Raw genomic sequence first — 16,552 nt, forward strand, 5'->3', positions numbered from 1 at the left:
TACAAAACGTTGGTAAAAATTGATCTTACTCCGCAGATAACTTCAACCGAGTGAAACTGGAGACGGAAGAGGTTGAGAGCAACGACTACATTAACGCGTCCTTTGTCACAGTAAGTATTGACTTCCCTTGGTCGCTAGGAATGCTGTTTATTATTCCTTAACATGTGATGTGGGTCATACCCGTGACGAAAACAGTTCATGCCATTGTTGGTTTGTGTATATTTGGCTTACGTACCGGGACACCTTGCTATGACGTAACTGCAATGTTTATTATTTCCAGGGGTCTACACATTTGTTAGTGTATTTGGATTGCTTCTAATGCTGTGTAAAATACGCCCGCAGACAAAATTTGTGCTTGCACTTTTTCGAAACACTCATACAACCTTAGCTAGTAAACATACAGTTTCTAACCACCTACATCACTAAACCACTGCCTTGTCTAGGGCTACTCTGGCAACGTTAAATTCATCGCCGCTCAGGCCCCTGTGTTCACAACCATCGAACACTTCTGGCAGATGATATGGGAAAATAACTGCAAGGTTATCGTCATGCTAACCAACATCTGGGAAAACGGCAAAGTGAGAAGGCCTTATTCAATTCTTGGCCGCATACAAATTAAGATTTGCGCGGCAACTCTTAGACACTTCATTGTGTACTGTGTGAATCATAAATGAAATGTAATGTATACCTTTAGGTCAGTTTAACTTAAATCACAAACGTTATAGTATTACTGTTTTTTTCTTTCAGCATAAGTGTGAGAAATATTGGCCTGAAGTGAACGAAGATGTCCAGTATGGGAAATTCTCTGTTAAAACAACACAAGACGAAAGTTTTGGAAGCTACGACATTCGCACATTCTCCCTACTTCGGAGCGACGAGTCGGTAAAAGTGTTTGTGTGTATTCAGATTCGTACCCACTGTATGAGCTCAGGGGTTTAGTGATAAGATGTTGTAATGTAGGCTTATGGATAAAACAAACCGGTGTTTAAATTACCGCCCACATGGGTAGCATTTAACCATAAACCTAACATAACGCGATTATGCGTGATTAATATTCATTTGTTGGAAAGGCCACACACACAGACATGCGCATTTCCGCCATTGAGACAAACTTGAGTCACACCTAATTAACAACAAGGTTGACTCATCAACAAGAGTGTAACGTGTATTTGTGTACAGCAATACCGCGTGGTGACTCAGTGCCACTACTCGTCCTGGCCCGACCACGGGGTTCCCGTTTGCACAACTCCGCTTCTCCGGCTCCACCAAGTGGTAGAAGAAAGCCAGGGCGAGGATGATTTTCCGGTTCTTGTCCATTGCAGGTATAGATGAACTTTAAATGATCACATTTTCAAAAAAAAAAAAATTGGTAAACAGTTCTTCATGTTGTTCTTGTTACAAAAACTGTTTAAAACCCTTCTTATATTGTTTAAAGTGCTGGAGTGGGAAGAACAGGAACCTACATTGCCTTGGACATTCTGCAGGAGCAAATGTCGACAGAGGGAAGGGTCGACGTGTTTACTGCTGTGCTGAATATGAGGAAGCAGAGATGCGACATGGTTCAAAACCTCGTAAGTGAGAATCCAAGTTACCCCACACAATAACCGCCTCGCAAATCCTGGAAACAAAGTATAGGTGTAGCCTTACACATTTCTCTCGTATTTGCATATTTTCTTCACTTCTAAACTGCAAGTTTATCGCAGACACGTTGTATTTAGTTGACGTTGAAACGCTTGTATGTTTCGCAGACTCAGTACGCTCTTGTCCACAAAATGCTCGCGGAAATTCACCTGATGGGGATTACCGACATGTCATGTGACCAGTTTGCTCAGCATAGTTATGGAGATGATAGGTCAGTGTTTTTATTCCGCATTTATTATGCGTTGACAAAAGACATAACGTGATGTCAATAGTCTGTGTGTTTTCCTGAATATTATTTGATTTTGCATACATTACTATACTTCATTGATACGTATATCATTATCAAACAACACAATACAAATCCCTACATTGTCTGAGGCTTTTTAAGTTAGGGTCAATTTTTAAAGCCCTTTTTTCAGGTTGGAGACTGAATTCAAGTTGTTGGATGTGGTTTCTCCCATTGACACAAATCAATCAATTGCTCGAAAACCTTCCAACATCACATCAAGTCGCGACAACACCGTGTTGCCATGTGGGTTGCTAAGCACGGTTATATGAAAAAATCAAGAGTCGTTTTCCACCTCTCTTTCTAATTGGATTTAGTATTTCTCAATTTAATTTCAAAAATGCGAAAAAATGCAGAAAGCCAAAACTAAAAACTTACTGGTATAGCATTAGCGTCAGTGAAAATTTGATTAATCTCCTGTTGTTGGCCTAAAAATTGTATGACAAGGATTGTATAAACGAGTGTTGGTGTTTTACAGATGATCGTTCGATGGTGGAACTTAGTGATGACTCTTTCATCAATGCTTCGCTCATACAAGTAAATTTTTGCTATACGACGTTTTTGAATGAAATCGCACCCAAATTAGTTTATTGGATGAAACGTATTTTTGACTGATACGTGTTGTAATTCGATGGCAAACCCTAATACTGCATATTTTTGTGCTACAGGGTTATGGCGGGACCAACGCCTTCATCGTAACACAAGGTCCAACTTCGCAAAACGTTGAAATCTTCTGGCAGATAGTTTCATCTTACAACGTGGCTGGGATCGTCATGCTAACGTCTACAGACAAAGTAAATGGAATCCAAATTGTTCGAATACAATTAGAACTTAGTTGTTCCGTTCTTGTCCGCACCGATTTGCTAATTGTTGATGGTATTTTCAACGAGGGCGCCGGTCGCAGTAAAATATTGTTGTTATGTTGGCTCATGTCGTAATCAAGTTCTAACGTAATGACATCTTCAGTCGTAAACGTTAATTCTATATGCGCGTTTTTTTCTTACTCGCCGTACATTGGTTTAAAACAGGGATCAAGTGTCCAGTATTGGACGGACGTCGTCAACTCTCAACTGGAACTTAGCGGCTTGAAGGTTACCATGACAACGAAGAATGAATCGACACCGCATATTCAGAGACGCGACATTTACGTCGAAAACTCCGACGGATCGGTAAATAATAATCAACCACGCAGCAATGAAACGCAACTGTATGGCTGATGTCGACTTCGGAAGTTTGGAATTTTTTTAACCATTGGCAAACCACAAGCGAAGATCGGTTTTATATTTTGACTGCTGTTAATGTTGTATCATAATAGCGCATATACCCGCTGATCTAAGCGGGGATAATTTTGGCAGCAAAAAGTCAGTCAGTTTTTTACAACTACCGGTTTTTGTCGGGAAACTTAAACGTTGTTGTAAAGTTTTTGTTGCATGCTCAAGCGATCGGATAATTTACATCATAAACATTATCCTCAAATCACAATTAAGTGCAACTAAGTGATGTAAGCATGTAAGTTCCATTTCCCGATTTAGATTTCCGCAGATGGGAATCTTGTTGTGTCCAACAACATAACGAAGTTGGCAGATTATCATGAGAAATTGTCACGTAATCATTAACTAGACCAAAAAAGAACAACTGTTAATCGGTTAATACGGTACCCACAGCATGTGCCTGAACAGGTCCAGGTTGGGTATTTGTGCTATAGTTGAAAAAATACCTGTCTATATAACAGAGAACAGTGACGCATCTACAATGTGACATGGCAAACCTGGGTGAGGAAAGTGTGATGATTGATCGTTTAATTCAGCTGGTTGGAGAAGCGCACTCGATGAGGCAAGACAGTCGTCCGATTGTTGTACATTGCAGGTATTGCGGTTGTCCCCACAGTAACATTATTGTTTGTCAATATTTATCACAAATTTGTTGTTTATGCAGAGATGGAGCTGGTTTATCCGGGGTTTTCTGTGCTCTCTCCAACCTCGTGGACCGATGTAGAATCGAACACAGGATCGATATTTTCAGAACTGTCAAAGATTTACGGGATATGAGGCCACTTATGGTTCGAACTCGGGTAAAACGATAGTTAAGGTTGAACCCATTTACTTGAGTATAATCAGTACTCCTTAAGGAGTCTTATTTGTATATTGTTGTAAAATGCTTCTTGTTTACAAAAGATTGCTTTGTCAGTCAGTTAAATTCGCTTTTCTTCCCGCTACAGAACTCCTCTTTTAAGCAATATATTGTACAAACAAAACACATTTTAATATTGCTGTTAGCCACCTCCATCTTACCCTTCACGCTTGTTCGACTCTGATTCAACTTTTACAATGCTAGCTATTATATAGGATGAATATCGACTACTGTACAGAGCAATGGGAAGCCATCTCTCCTCTCAAAGTATCTACGCCAACCTGTGACGTTTTAGTGTCGAAAATCAATTTGTTCAATGGTGTTTTGTGATGAATCAACATTCTGCCGGTGTTAAGAGTGATTTGTGATTTTTCCTGTATATATTCACGTCAATAATAAAGGTTTCCAATTCTATTGTCGCGTTTTTTTTTCAACCAGGTTCCCAGTTTCGGATACAGCTGGGAGAAAAACGCCTCCGCTCTTGTATTTCCTTTTGGTCGCCGATGTTACATGTTTGGTATATCCGCTAGGTGGTGCGTGAGTGTCGTTGTTTTGAAGTTGAGTAAGGTTGTTTAAGGCAGCATGAGCTTCGGTTTTAGACCTATACGCGGAAGGTGCAAGAAAAGCCAGTAATGTAATCTGGCAGCTGTTGTAACGTTGAAGCAAGGTACTTTCTGTGTAGTTATAGATTCCATATCTCGCCAAGTATTTTTCATATAGTTTAAAAACTAAACTGGGAAGATAAAGTCATTTCAGGTGTAATTTTTTACTGACGGATGTCCAATGTGAAGCATTAATAGCAGTATCGCAATCTAGATGAGTGCATAGACGTGCGCCAGGCAAAAGCACGCTAGTGTGATGAACAACAATACATTTTGAGATATCCAGTTTTGTACCAGCATCTTTTCTCAAGTGTTAACATGGCCTCCTCCTGGATCCGCCACTGCACATAATTATACCACATTGGCGTATTGGTTAAAAGTGGTACGATGCCCAGTTTAGCATATCTACTTTCATATATTTTGTGACTAATTTTGAAAACTTATTTGATTTGATTCTTCGATTTTAACCCAAGTGTGTGGTAATGCTATTTACATCGACATCTCCACAGATCACAAAAAAATTTAGAAACAATTACAAAATACCAAACATGTAGTATTATACGAAAAAGGAAAATTTTTCCCGTCTATTTTGCTACTTAGCTTGAGGGCATATTGTTTGCTATTTCAAAAGCATTTGCTGCATGATATTTTGACGTCTAACAAAAGCGCACTCTGTTGGCTAAGTGATTCACAACACGCGGAAGTACGTCTTAGGTCTCAGGCCTGAAGGACTTTCGCTTTCCCTGCTCTGTCGAACTGCTACATTTCTATTACTCACGTGCAAAGTGGGAAAGGGCATAGAATGATTTTGAGTGGAAAATTTATAAATTGTGTTTTCCTGCAAATATGCACTAGAGCACTACTCCAATCGTGTTATTGGCACGTTACAGGTCAGTAAATGCTACATTGCCAAGAATTGCAATGATTTTACCTTTTTACTGCATTTCAACTGACTGAAACATCTAAGAAAAATTTTTATATTCCTCGTAAGTTTTATGGCTTGTTTTACTTGTGAGGAATGCTGCACCCCAATAAAAAAATCTACAATAGCATTTGCTTAAAAAGGGAAAATCCCTATTTCTTTATTTTACTACACCGGGAAATTCAACCCAGAGTAAAATACTAATACACCATGACACAACCAGATCGCAAACCCCGATCCGCATATAAGTCAGAGTAACATACAAATTCAAGCGATCATTAATTGTATAATCACTTACTGTATTTTAATTTTTAACCAAAATAACAGGTAGCTGCTTTGTTAACACCACAACCTTAAAGTTCGCACAGATTTCTAGGCTATGTTATCGTATATTAGTATTTTCCGAATGGTCGGTATCCTAGCCACGAATTCCGATTAAGTTTTCTGCTTGGTATTCATGGTTGCGAATTTGACGTCGCAATGCTACAGGTAAAGCTGAAAATTCATGGATCATTTTAGATAGGAGTTTTACAACAAAACGCATGTAACGCAGCAGTAAATGCTTTTTAGGGTAAAATTTTCCGTTTGGGCAAAGCAGAAAATGTCTAGAATAAAGTACCAATAAGATATCCTATCTTAACTAACGTGTTGTCAGCCAATCTATACCTGCAGCATTGTGATGTCAAACCCATTGTTGATGCGAGTCCCTTGCTGCTTGGGCGCATTTGAGGATGTTTAAGATATTTCTTCTGCTTGTAAGTTCATTAAATGTGTGAAGCCATATGTGCCATTTGTGCCGTGTTCATTCTGGTCAGTACAAATTTTAGTTTCCCTAAATTCTAACCTTTCCAATATTTATCAGAACTTTCATTTAATCTAGTTTTTGTTTTAAATAAATGTGTTATCCACAAAAAAATTCAATTAAACTTTGAAAGTGTTTTGTTAAATACTTTTCTTTCTTTAACCTACCCGCTGTATGTTGTTTTTCAGTTTCCTACACCATCACCAGTGAGGCCGGTTACAATCTGTATTTTAGCAATGAAAAACTTTCCAAATCGAAGGCTAAAGTTGCATGTACCCAACTTGATGGTTCAACTTTGGTGCTCATCAAAACACAGAAAGTTCAAGATGTTGTTAACAGAGGTCTTGATTTGTCACCAAACATCCCTGGCAATGTATATGAGCAGTTCTATTGGTGTGGGGGAAAAAACCCCAGTGGGTCAAAATTGGTGTGGCAAGATCGTTCCAAAACAAGTTACCGTAACTGGTACAAAGGAGAACCAAACAGAGATGCAGAAAAATGTATTCTTGTGAGTCCATCAGATTTGGATCATCCCGCATTCGGAAAGTGGCTTGATGTTGGGTGTCAAAACCTGCGTCGTTTCATATGCCAAAAAGGTAAATAGGCAGCCCAACAATAAACTGCTTAATTTAGTATACAAAAAAGAATGGAGTAAGGGTTGTGCATAAAAACAATTTTCTACTGAAATCAAAGTAATAACCACTTGTTTTTTAGTGGTTATTAATAACATGACACTGATCACCAAAGCAAGCATCGTTAATGTTCCTGATACTGCAAATGTTTCTGGAAATTTGGATTTTGCTGATGGAGGAAGTAACGTTGCAATTAGTTTGATCCACAACAACCATACAAAAAAAATTGGGATTTCCAGAACATTTAAGTTTCAAATTAACATTGGCTCACTTGTGGATGCAGGAGTTTATGTAATAAAAGCAACTGGGAGGAAAGTGTTCAATGAGAATGTTATATATGCAATGAACTATACTGTTTATGGTAATTGCAATGATTGATAAGCAAATATTAAGCTATTTGTCTCTAACCATAACTGTATTGCTTGAATGACGTAATGTTTGATACAAGGATATGCTTTACAGTGAAACCCAACATCTCTCTTTCGCACAACAATGTCTGTATTAATGAATCAGTTGCGATATCAATTAACTGCACTTCCTATGGCTACCCAGGACCAGTTGTAACATGGTTTAGGTGAAGTACGAGTTTTGTATATTTGCCAAACTATTTCCTCTTTGTAAAAACTTTTTTCAGAAATGGAAAGCGCGTGAAATTCGGAGGCCCAGTTTATCAAAAAAATGAGACCGCTTTGTATAAGGGATCATCTGAGCTAATGTTCAAGCATCCTACATTGTCAGATCATGGCACCTACACTTGCAAGACTGTAAATTATGTAGAAGGAAATCCTTATAAAAGCAAGGCCAGTTTGGTTGTTACAGGTAAAATTTTTTACTGCATAAGTAATACATAAGTTTCTGTTTTTCTCAGTAACGCGGTTTTGTTGTTGGTTCATTTGGAAGAACATCATAATTTTAGTGAAAGTATCAGTTTCTACAAGATTTATATTTCATTTCTAACTGTCTTTTCAGTAAAATCAAAGCCATTGATTACCGCCACCAACCCGAAAGCAACTAAAGTGCCGTTTACAAAAAGTCTGCTGGTAAACTGCAACTTCCAAGGTTACCCACTTCCAGCAGTTCACTGGAAAATTAATAATAAACCCATAAGCACGGAAGACAGACATCAGCCAGTTTACTTGAACCATGTTAATGATAGTGCAATACAGGTTAACTCATCTATCTATATTTATGATATCTTGATACTGGGTCCAAATGCAAATATAACCTGTTATGCTTGGAACCAGTTAGGCACAAGCACAGCTTTCAGCTTTGACATTGGTAAGTGCAGCGAGGTTTTCAATAAAAAAAAAAAAACATTTTTGACAAACTACTATAGTAACACAACACAAAAAAATTATGTCAATTTGTGTAGATTGTTACTTTTTGCAGGACTGGATTACTTCAAAAGGAATTTTTATTTATTTTCTTCTTTAAAACGAAACTCGACTTCTGCAAAAAGCCATTGCTTGCAATATAACGGGCACCTTGCAACAATTTCAAGCAAGGAAATCCACCAGTTTATTAATTCCCGATTTTTGTATTATTCTCCGAAAGCAGGTATACTTTAAGGGTGAAATAAATTTAATTCGCTATTAAGTAAACATTACCTACAAGTTGGTTAAAGGTTTGTGTTACCAATACTTTTTATGGATATTTTATAGCTTACGTTGATGGACATTTGCGTAGCGATGGATATTACTGGGAAGATGGTACTTTGTTTTACAACATGTCACGAGGTCCTTGGCATAGTAATGGTAAAACACTGTCGTTTAACACAAGTTTTCCTTGTTTAAAACTATAAGTTTAAATAGCATCTGGTTGGGAAGGTGGAGCATACTTCCACTGGCAAAGTGGTTTTCCAGATAAAAAAAAATGTGTCATACTTCGAAAGAATGGTAATGCCACCACAAACACTTTATTGAAAGATACTTCCTGCAACAAGCAAAAATACTTCATCTGCCAGTTTAAAAGTTAGGTCTGTTTTTTAAATTTTTGTGCAAAGAAAATATGTTTGAATCTTTTAGTGGAAATACTGACTATTCTACCACCAACAAGGAGATGTAAACAAAATGATTTCACATTAAGATGGAGAGATGCAACAAAATTTAATGGCACTGTGATGTATAGCATTGATATATTCAAGAATGGAAATACCTATGTATCAACAAGTCATTACTCAAACAAATCCACAACTAATTATGAGTATTCCACGATTGTGAGGCAGTTGCAGGCGAACACAATATACACACTGCAGGTCTGTTACATTGTAAGGTATTGTTACTTGTTTTTTTTGTCTTTAAGCATTTTTTGCACATGCATTTCACTGTATTGTTTTTTTCAAGCATTGTTTCACTAAGCTTAGTGAGTCTTCATGTAGGTTAAACTATTTCCTGAAATTTGGAATTTTCCGGAACCAGTGATAGTACAGATTTCCAAACCAAATCCTGTGCAAAATTCCATGATGTATTTGAACAGTGGTAATTGTATTGTCGCATGGGAATGGCCAAACACTACACACCTTTTACACTTGGTAGGGTTCAGGGTAAGTGTGCTTCAAAACCATTCCAAGTTGTCAGAATGGCAATGCTGTTGTAAAACAAATTTTAATCAATTTGCAATATTTTTTGATTTTAGATAAGCATTACAAGTAGATTAAATAAAGTGGCAGATGGCGCAGCACAGCAGAAAACCACAAATATTTCTGAATTCTACATACAAAATATCAATGTGAGGAATCATACATATACCTTCCTGACTACTCCAAATAAGTACTATATTGTGACTATTTTTGCCAAATCGTGTACTTTTGATGGGCTTCCATCGCTGGTAAATGGAGAATGCACTTCTTCAGTTAAAGGTTTGTGAGTTTGGTAAACGATATTAACTGTGGACCAATGTCAGTTCTGTTCATCTAAGAACCTGATGTGGTTCCGAAACCGGCCATAGCACAAGATCAATCACAATTAATCATTCAATCTGCCAATGAAGGAAATGGTCCAATTAGGTAATTGGTTGATAATAGACTATGAACCATTAGGTTTTGCTTGTATAAATTATAAAACTGTATACGCCGACTTCAGTTGCTATTTTGTGATTGGAAAAAAAGGAAATGCTGGAAATGTATTAATGCCTTTGTCATCATGGAATTCTTTGGAAAATATTTTACTTAAAAAAGATTCCCAGTGGTATTGTGAAGCTGCCATTGCTAGGTTAGTTTTACTTTTTTTTACATATCTGTGATGCCTGTATTACATTTGTATATTTATGGTACTTGAATATCTACCTTCAAGCTTCAACTAATTGTTGTTGGTTGATTAAAAGTAATTTGTACTGTAATTTTGACATGTTACTTTGTCAAGGATTCAAGGGCTTCAACTGGCATTACAGCTGGAAACTACAGGCACAACATCATGTGATGTGTTTAAAGTTAAAAATGCGTCCAAATCCCAACAATATAAATGCACATCGAGGAAACTTAACAACTCACCACATGTGTAAGATGGTGTTTTCAATTTGTTTTGACTACTTTCACATCAACATTTTTTTTTGATTTGCTAAAAAGCTTTTTCGTTGCAACAACAACCCCTGGTGATAATGTCATTTATGCACAATCAAGTCCAACAATAAATGTATTAAGAATTACAGGTAGGATTTGTTTTAAATACAAGTTTGTTTTTTGTGCATTATTTTAGCCTACAGTTTCAGGTTCAGCTGGAACTACCGGAGCCATTATTGGAGCTTGTGTTGGACTGATTTTGCTTGTAATTCTGGTGGCTTTCGTCTTCTACAAACGGTGGGGATTAAAACTACCTATCATGAACCAACATTAATTAATTTTTGTCACAGTGCTCGATCGACAGCCCCAAAAAACACAAGGCCAAATCCCAACGAAAATCCAGTAGTTTTTATTCAAAATGTTGACGGTGAGTTTTCTTCTAAAACTTTTTCATTCATTACGTTCGATTGGCTTGGTTGCAAATGGCAAAAGTATAAGCACTGCATGTTTTTGTTGCTTCTCATCAATGCTACTATTTTGTTGAAAAGACGATAACCAGTTGAATCTCTATGAAAACCTCGAGAACCAATATATGATTCCTGTGGGGCGTTTGCAGGAGATTTACATTCAAAGCTTTTCCGATAGCAACAGGGAGTTAAAAACGCAATTTGAGGTTGTTTGTCGAATTAAAACAGTGGGTTTTGATGTTTAAACGTTTTTCTTTACGTTTGGTGAGTAGGTACTTCGAACGGAAACGCAGAAAATGGGGTTGGATACGAGCGACGCCCATCTACCTTCAAACACATCCAAAAACCGCTACAAGAATATTGTGCCTTGTGGGTTCACTTGTGTAGAAATAAATAGGTTTATATTAAGCACTTCCTTGTGCGCAGATAACGAACACAGAGTGAAACTCGATGCACTGAATAACGGAAATGAAACTGGTTACATTAACGCATCACTCGTTGACGTATGTGCCTTTAACCCATTTTGCTATCCAACATATTAACAGTACTGGGATTTGACAATGTATTTGTTGGTTTCATGTGCCGCAAGATAGTTTGTTTTATCTCTAGTTGCCCAGTGAAATTTGCATTATATTTGTCTGGAAAACACTATTCGCCGATGATTAAGTTAAACGATCAGTATTTTTTTCAAAAATGACACAAAATCATGTTCACGCAAGATTTTTAAGCTTCAAAAAGTGGCAAAACTAAAGTAAAAAAAAATGCCTAAGTAGATCATCTTTTTAGGGCTACCGCCATCGAAAACGCTTCATTGCTGCTCAGGCTCCGACGAAAGCCACGATTAATGACTTTTGGCAGATGATCGTTGAGCAAAAAGTTAACATCGTGGTCATGCTAACCAATCTATTTGAGAGGGGCAAGGTAAGAGGCAAAAGACGGTAAAATACGAATTGTGTAAGCTGCAGACAGATGGCCACTGTTTCGCCCGAAAAGGTCCCATCAGTGCAGCTATAATATGTTCCGTAAAACGGCTGGCGCCGCATTTATTGTCACAGGAAAAACTGCCAAAGTTATTTCTTCAAATATCTTGAAATATGTTTATTATTTCTTTAATAAACATGTCAAAACTATGTGTTCCGTTGGTTTTATCATTGTTTAGCCGTAGTACGTAGCGGGTGACGGCGACTAAACAGTGGCCCCGTTTGCTACTTCCTCAACACTTCAAATATATTTCACGCGCCTAGAGTTTGAACAATCGACTTCACGGAGAAATTTACCCTGTTTCGGTAACTAGTTTCCAACCAACGCCCCATTCTGTTTTTAGCACAAGTGTACCCAGTACTGGCCCGAGGTGCATGAGACTTTGCAATACGGAAATGTATTGGTGAAGACTGTTTCTTTGGAGGTGATCGGGAGTTACGTAGTTCGAACTTTTGCAACCTCGCTTGTGGACGCGCCTTACGAGAGGGTATTGTATATTTACTTACGTCTACCATTGTTTTGAACTGGCAGCTCGTAACTTCCCTTTAGCCACTTTGCTTGGCAACTTCCTCTTTCAGGGTTTAATGTGTCTAACAATTTAACCTGTAAAATACTAAGCCACTGATGTCTTTGCACAAAAACAAAGTGCATTTGTTATTAAAGGGGAAATGATTTTAGTGTTATTGATACTCTCTTTTCGTAGCTTCATTATAGTAGAAAACAATTCGTTTCAAAATAAGATGCGACTCGGACGGTTTTCGAGACGGAGGCCCATAGATTTGTGTGGGCGTGGGGTCGACCACATGTTGCTATTTGTACTGACACATGTTTTTTGTTGGTTTGGCAATTTCGGGGTATTGGTTCAAGCGCTCATGTTTGTGTTGACGCCATAGGAGACAATCACGGTCACGCAGTACCATTACATAGCGTGGCCCGACCACGGCGTTCCTGTTTCCACAACTGGATTGTTTCGCTTTGTTAGAGCAATTGAAGGTTCTTTGCAGAAGAACACACCGATCCTCGTCCATTGCAGGTTTGTACGATTTTTCGAAATAGATTACATGTCCCCGCATTGTAACGTACGTTGTACACAAGCATTTGATACCCAAATTTCACTAAAACTAGACTTCCGTATAGTCTACGCAAGGCTTAAAGTATATTATCCTTTCTTCAAAAGTTCAGTTAATTATTACATTTTTTAGCGCTGGAGTTGGTCGCACGGGAACGTATATCGCTGTTAGCACCCTGACACAGCAAATGGTCAATGAAAGACAGGTTGATATTTTTAACGTCGTCCTTAACATGAGAAAACAAAGAATGGACATGGTGCAAACCGTCGTAAGTGCCTTCAGCTCTCAGCTACTATAACACCAACAAATCTTCTAATTAACAAAAACAGTCTTATCTGACTAAAATATTATGTAATTGAAACGTTTCGTCCCTGTATCAAATTTATTTTGAATCACAATTAAGACAGTGTAGGTTGTTTTTATATCTGAAGACTTGGTTGATTCGCGTTTTATGTTCCTATGTTTTCTCTGAACAGAAGCAGTACGCTTTCATTCACCAATACCTGGCCGAAGTTCACTTGTTCGGCGACACGGACTTTCCTAGGGAACAAATTGCCGAACGATGCCAAGACGCGGTTAGGTAACGAAACGCAGTTTGATAAGCTTGCTTCAGCGTAAAATATTACGCAGTTACAGGTCCCACATGTGTTTGGTCGATCTAACGCCGCGTAAGTCATTATGTAAATCTTGCCGTGGATATGGAACGTCTATAACAACTTCGGTTCAAAAACCCGCTAATATGGCTTAAACATTCACCACTAAGCGTGACTTTTTGCTATAGAGTTGGTCAGTTATGATAGCGTCACCAAACACGTGATATGAGCGATTGTGTTGGCACGCAACCGCCAACGGTTAGTCCCAACTTGGTTCGTGCGAAACCCTGCTTCGGGGTCTGCAGTTTCTTTTTCTATGATCAATCATCCGAAGTTAACCGGGTTCGCTGGGCGTCAGAAAGTCTGCTGATACTTCTTCCTTGTGCAGAATCAACGAGGAATTCGATAAGTTGGCCCTTCTTCGCGTTTCCGCCGCGTCACAGAAGGCGGCGCGTGCAAAGATAAACACGAATCTTAACAGAGATCCCGATGTGTTGCCGTGTAAGGACCTGATTTATCGAGTACAACGAACTGATTTCACAAAGGGTTTTTTGCCGTTTCAGATGATCGCACACTTGTTACCCTTGCATCTGTTGACTTCGAAGGAAAATCAGCAAACAACTACATCAACGCCTCGTTTATTGAGGTGTGACTTTCTTATTTGGATCACGATATTGGGTTTACAGTTTCTGTGTGTAATTCCACTGTTTAATTTGTATTTGCACCAAATCCAACGAGAAGGTTGTGTGGTGATATAAGCTTGCAGCATTTCTTTGTGGCCATTATGTTGTTGTCGAAGCAGGCGTTGCTTAATTTGACGAATTGTCATATGTCAAGGAATACGACGAGACCAGCCATCTGATCGCCACCCAGAGTCCAATGAATACTACCGTCGAATCGTTTTGGAGGGCCGTACTTGAACGTAATGTCTGTGTTATCGTTATGTTGGGTGACATCAGCGAGGTAATACGCTTGCCTTTAAACATCTACGCAAATACCGTGGTTTGTTTCGTATATTTTACTAAATATAAATGCATTTTACCTTGATACTTTCAAGTGGGAGCGTTAATATTGTATTATTACGGCATTGTAGCCTGTCTTGATCAGCCACTTTTTCCCGGCATGTCGGAGCGCGATGAAAAATTTACAAAGCCCAGGGTCGTGAGTTCAAATCTCATTCTTCAGATCTCGCTCCGACGAAAAAGTGACTGATCCAGAAACTTTACTGCGTACTGTATTAGAATTGTGAAAATGAATCGTATATGTCTCGGTAACAATTTCGTGTAAATTGAATTTCGTTTTTATTTGTAACTTAAACTTTACTGGATCAGTGAACCAAGCCATCTCTTATATTTGGTTACATTCAAAATATTTGGTTAAATTTGAGCGAAGTGTACAACCAACGTTGTTGACGTGAACATTTTATCCAGGACTCCTGCGCGCGGTATTGGGACGACACAGTCGGCTCCCCGTGTCAAATTGGTTTAATAACTGTTCGAATGAACAGCAAGGAGATATCGAACTCGAACACGATTGAACGACGATTTCAACTAACTACTCCTCAATCACTGCCGGTATATGTTTGTAAACTTAGCAAACTGCACGAAATACACAAATTATATTAAGGTTGCTTTCGGTTCATTTGGCGTAATTGAACCATTTTTGGGCAGTAGTGAACCAGTGCCTCTAGTGGCATCCCTGTTAGCAGTGAATCCAGCCACTGGGTGCCCCTAGAGACCCGTATGTAAACTACGTCTTCAATTGGAATTGAATCCTTGTACTAATTGTTATTTATTTAAATAAAATTAGATACCGTGTCTTCCGGATGAAAGTAAAATATTATTGGTTGTAGTTTCAAGTTTGCCACATCCAATTCAAACCCTGGATTCTTGACGTGGAACACCACCAACTTGTTGACGATTTTTTGTCTCTTATGAATTCGGTCAGAATGCTTCGCGAAACGAATCGCCCGGTTCTAATTCACTGCAGGTGTGAAGTTTAAAACATGCACGGCGATGAACAAAAATTCTAACGCTAAATTTTTATTTGCTGATAGAGACGGAGCAGGTCATTCCGGGGTCTTCTGTGCCCTTTCCAACCTCTTGGACCGATGTAGAACCGAAAACAGAATTGACGTTTTCACAACTGCTAAAGATTTGAGGGTCATGAGGCCACATATGGTTCAAACTCAGGTAAGTGCGCTTGGTGAGCAACGTGAACCCCGAACTGTAGACAAACCATCTCGTTTTTTCGCAGGTGGAGTATAAGTTGCTGTACGAACTGATGAATGTGTATTCGTCGGCAAATGCTATCTACGCAAACACATAAACCAGTTGCTGTTGGCCGTTTTTGCCGTTGGATGACGTCCAAGTCCTCTCGGCCCCTTTAGGTTTTTCGATAAATCTTGTGCTGGTTTCAGCAGGTCCGAGATTTCACGTCACAATGCGTTTCTGTTTGCCATATAATAACACTGTAATTGAGCTGGTTTGTTGGTCTATTGTAAAATGCGTGAAGATTTTTCACAAAATGAGATTTTATCATATAAAAATAATAACACAGGGCGCGAATTTTCTTTTCGCGAACCCCTGGCTACGCTCTGGACCCATGGTTGTGAATCGTGGACAAAAAAGCCTCACATTTGTTTCAATGTTTAATTCCATATGTGAGACCTGTTGTAGTGGCAATTTTTTTATAATCAGGATATTTTTTTTAAACTCTTTTCATTGTGTTGCACTTTACTACGGCATTTTTCTGGTAAAACCTTTGTTTCTGGGTTATTTGATTATTGTATGCTTTAATTACCCACTGTACTTTTCTGATTTTTGGACTGAAAATATATCAAACGGATTTGGCAATCTTGCGGTTTTGTGCGGTCTCACATTTTAGCCACGGTCATTTTTGTTTTGTAGTGCGCCATATTGTGCCAATTA

General features: G+C 38.5%; 1 protein-coding gene across 2 annotated transcripts; it reads left to right on the plus strand.

The window, feature by feature from the left end:
- Nucleotides 1–5,172: 5,172 nt before the first annotated feature.
- LOC145911160 (uncharacterized) lies at nt 5,173–16,477 on the plus strand. Of its 2 annotated transcripts, none has more exons than XM_082998411.1 (33): nt 5,173–5,549; nt 6,572–6,979; nt 7,098–7,376; nt 7,478–7,589; nt 7,650–7,834; nt 7,985–8,293; nt 8,405–8,572; nt 8,677–8,769; nt 8,827–8,985; nt 9,040–9,269; nt 9,393–9,557; nt 9,650–9,872; nt 9,932–10,019; nt 10,096–10,224; nt 10,375–10,509; nt 10,578–10,660; nt 10,715–10,808; nt 10,862–10,938; nt 11,060–11,184; nt 11,251–11,347; nt 11,405–11,481; nt 11,765–11,899; nt 12,303–12,446; nt 12,853–12,992; nt 13,162–13,297; nt 13,506–13,609; nt 14,011–14,123; nt 14,186–14,268; nt 14,460–14,585; nt 15,053–15,196; nt 15,475–15,611; nt 15,679–15,814; nt 15,879–16,477. In XM_082998411.1, the coding sequence occupies exons 1-33, from the start codon at nt 5,462–5,464 to the stop codon at nt 15,948–15,950; spliced, it is 4,794 nt and encodes a 1,597-aa protein (XP_082854537.1). In that variant the 5' UTR covers nt 5,173–5,461; the 3' UTR covers nt 15,951–16,477. The 2 variants fall into 2 exon arrangements, with proteins under 2 accessions (XP_082854537.1, XP_082854538.1); XM_082998412.1 differs by having other exon boundaries at nt 10,721–10,808.
- Nucleotides 16,478–16,552: the final 75 nt, after the last annotated feature.

This window comes from Ascidia mentula, chromosome 8 (genome assembly GCF_947561715.1).
Source record: "Ascidia mentula chromosome 8, kaAscMent1.1, whole genome shotgun sequence".
Classification (NCBI taxonomy): domain Eukaryota; kingdom Metazoa; phylum Chordata; class Ascidiacea; order Phlebobranchia; family Ascidiidae; genus Ascidia; species Ascidia mentula.

Bases quoted from the DNA above. Each gene is read 5' to 3' on its own strand.
- LOC145911160 (XM_082998411.1), top strand. From the start codon at position 5,462: ATGATTTTGAGTGGAAAATTTATAAATTGTGTTTTCCTGCAAATATGC. The intron at 12,993-13,161 runs GTTTGTACGATT...TACATTTTTTAG, and splicing joins CCGATCCTCGTCCATTGCAG to CGCTGGAGTTGGTCGCACGG. The intron at 15,612-15,678 runs GTGTGAAGTTTA...ATTTGCTGATAG, and splicing joins CCGGTTCTAATTCACTGCAG to AGACGGAGCAGGTCATTCCG.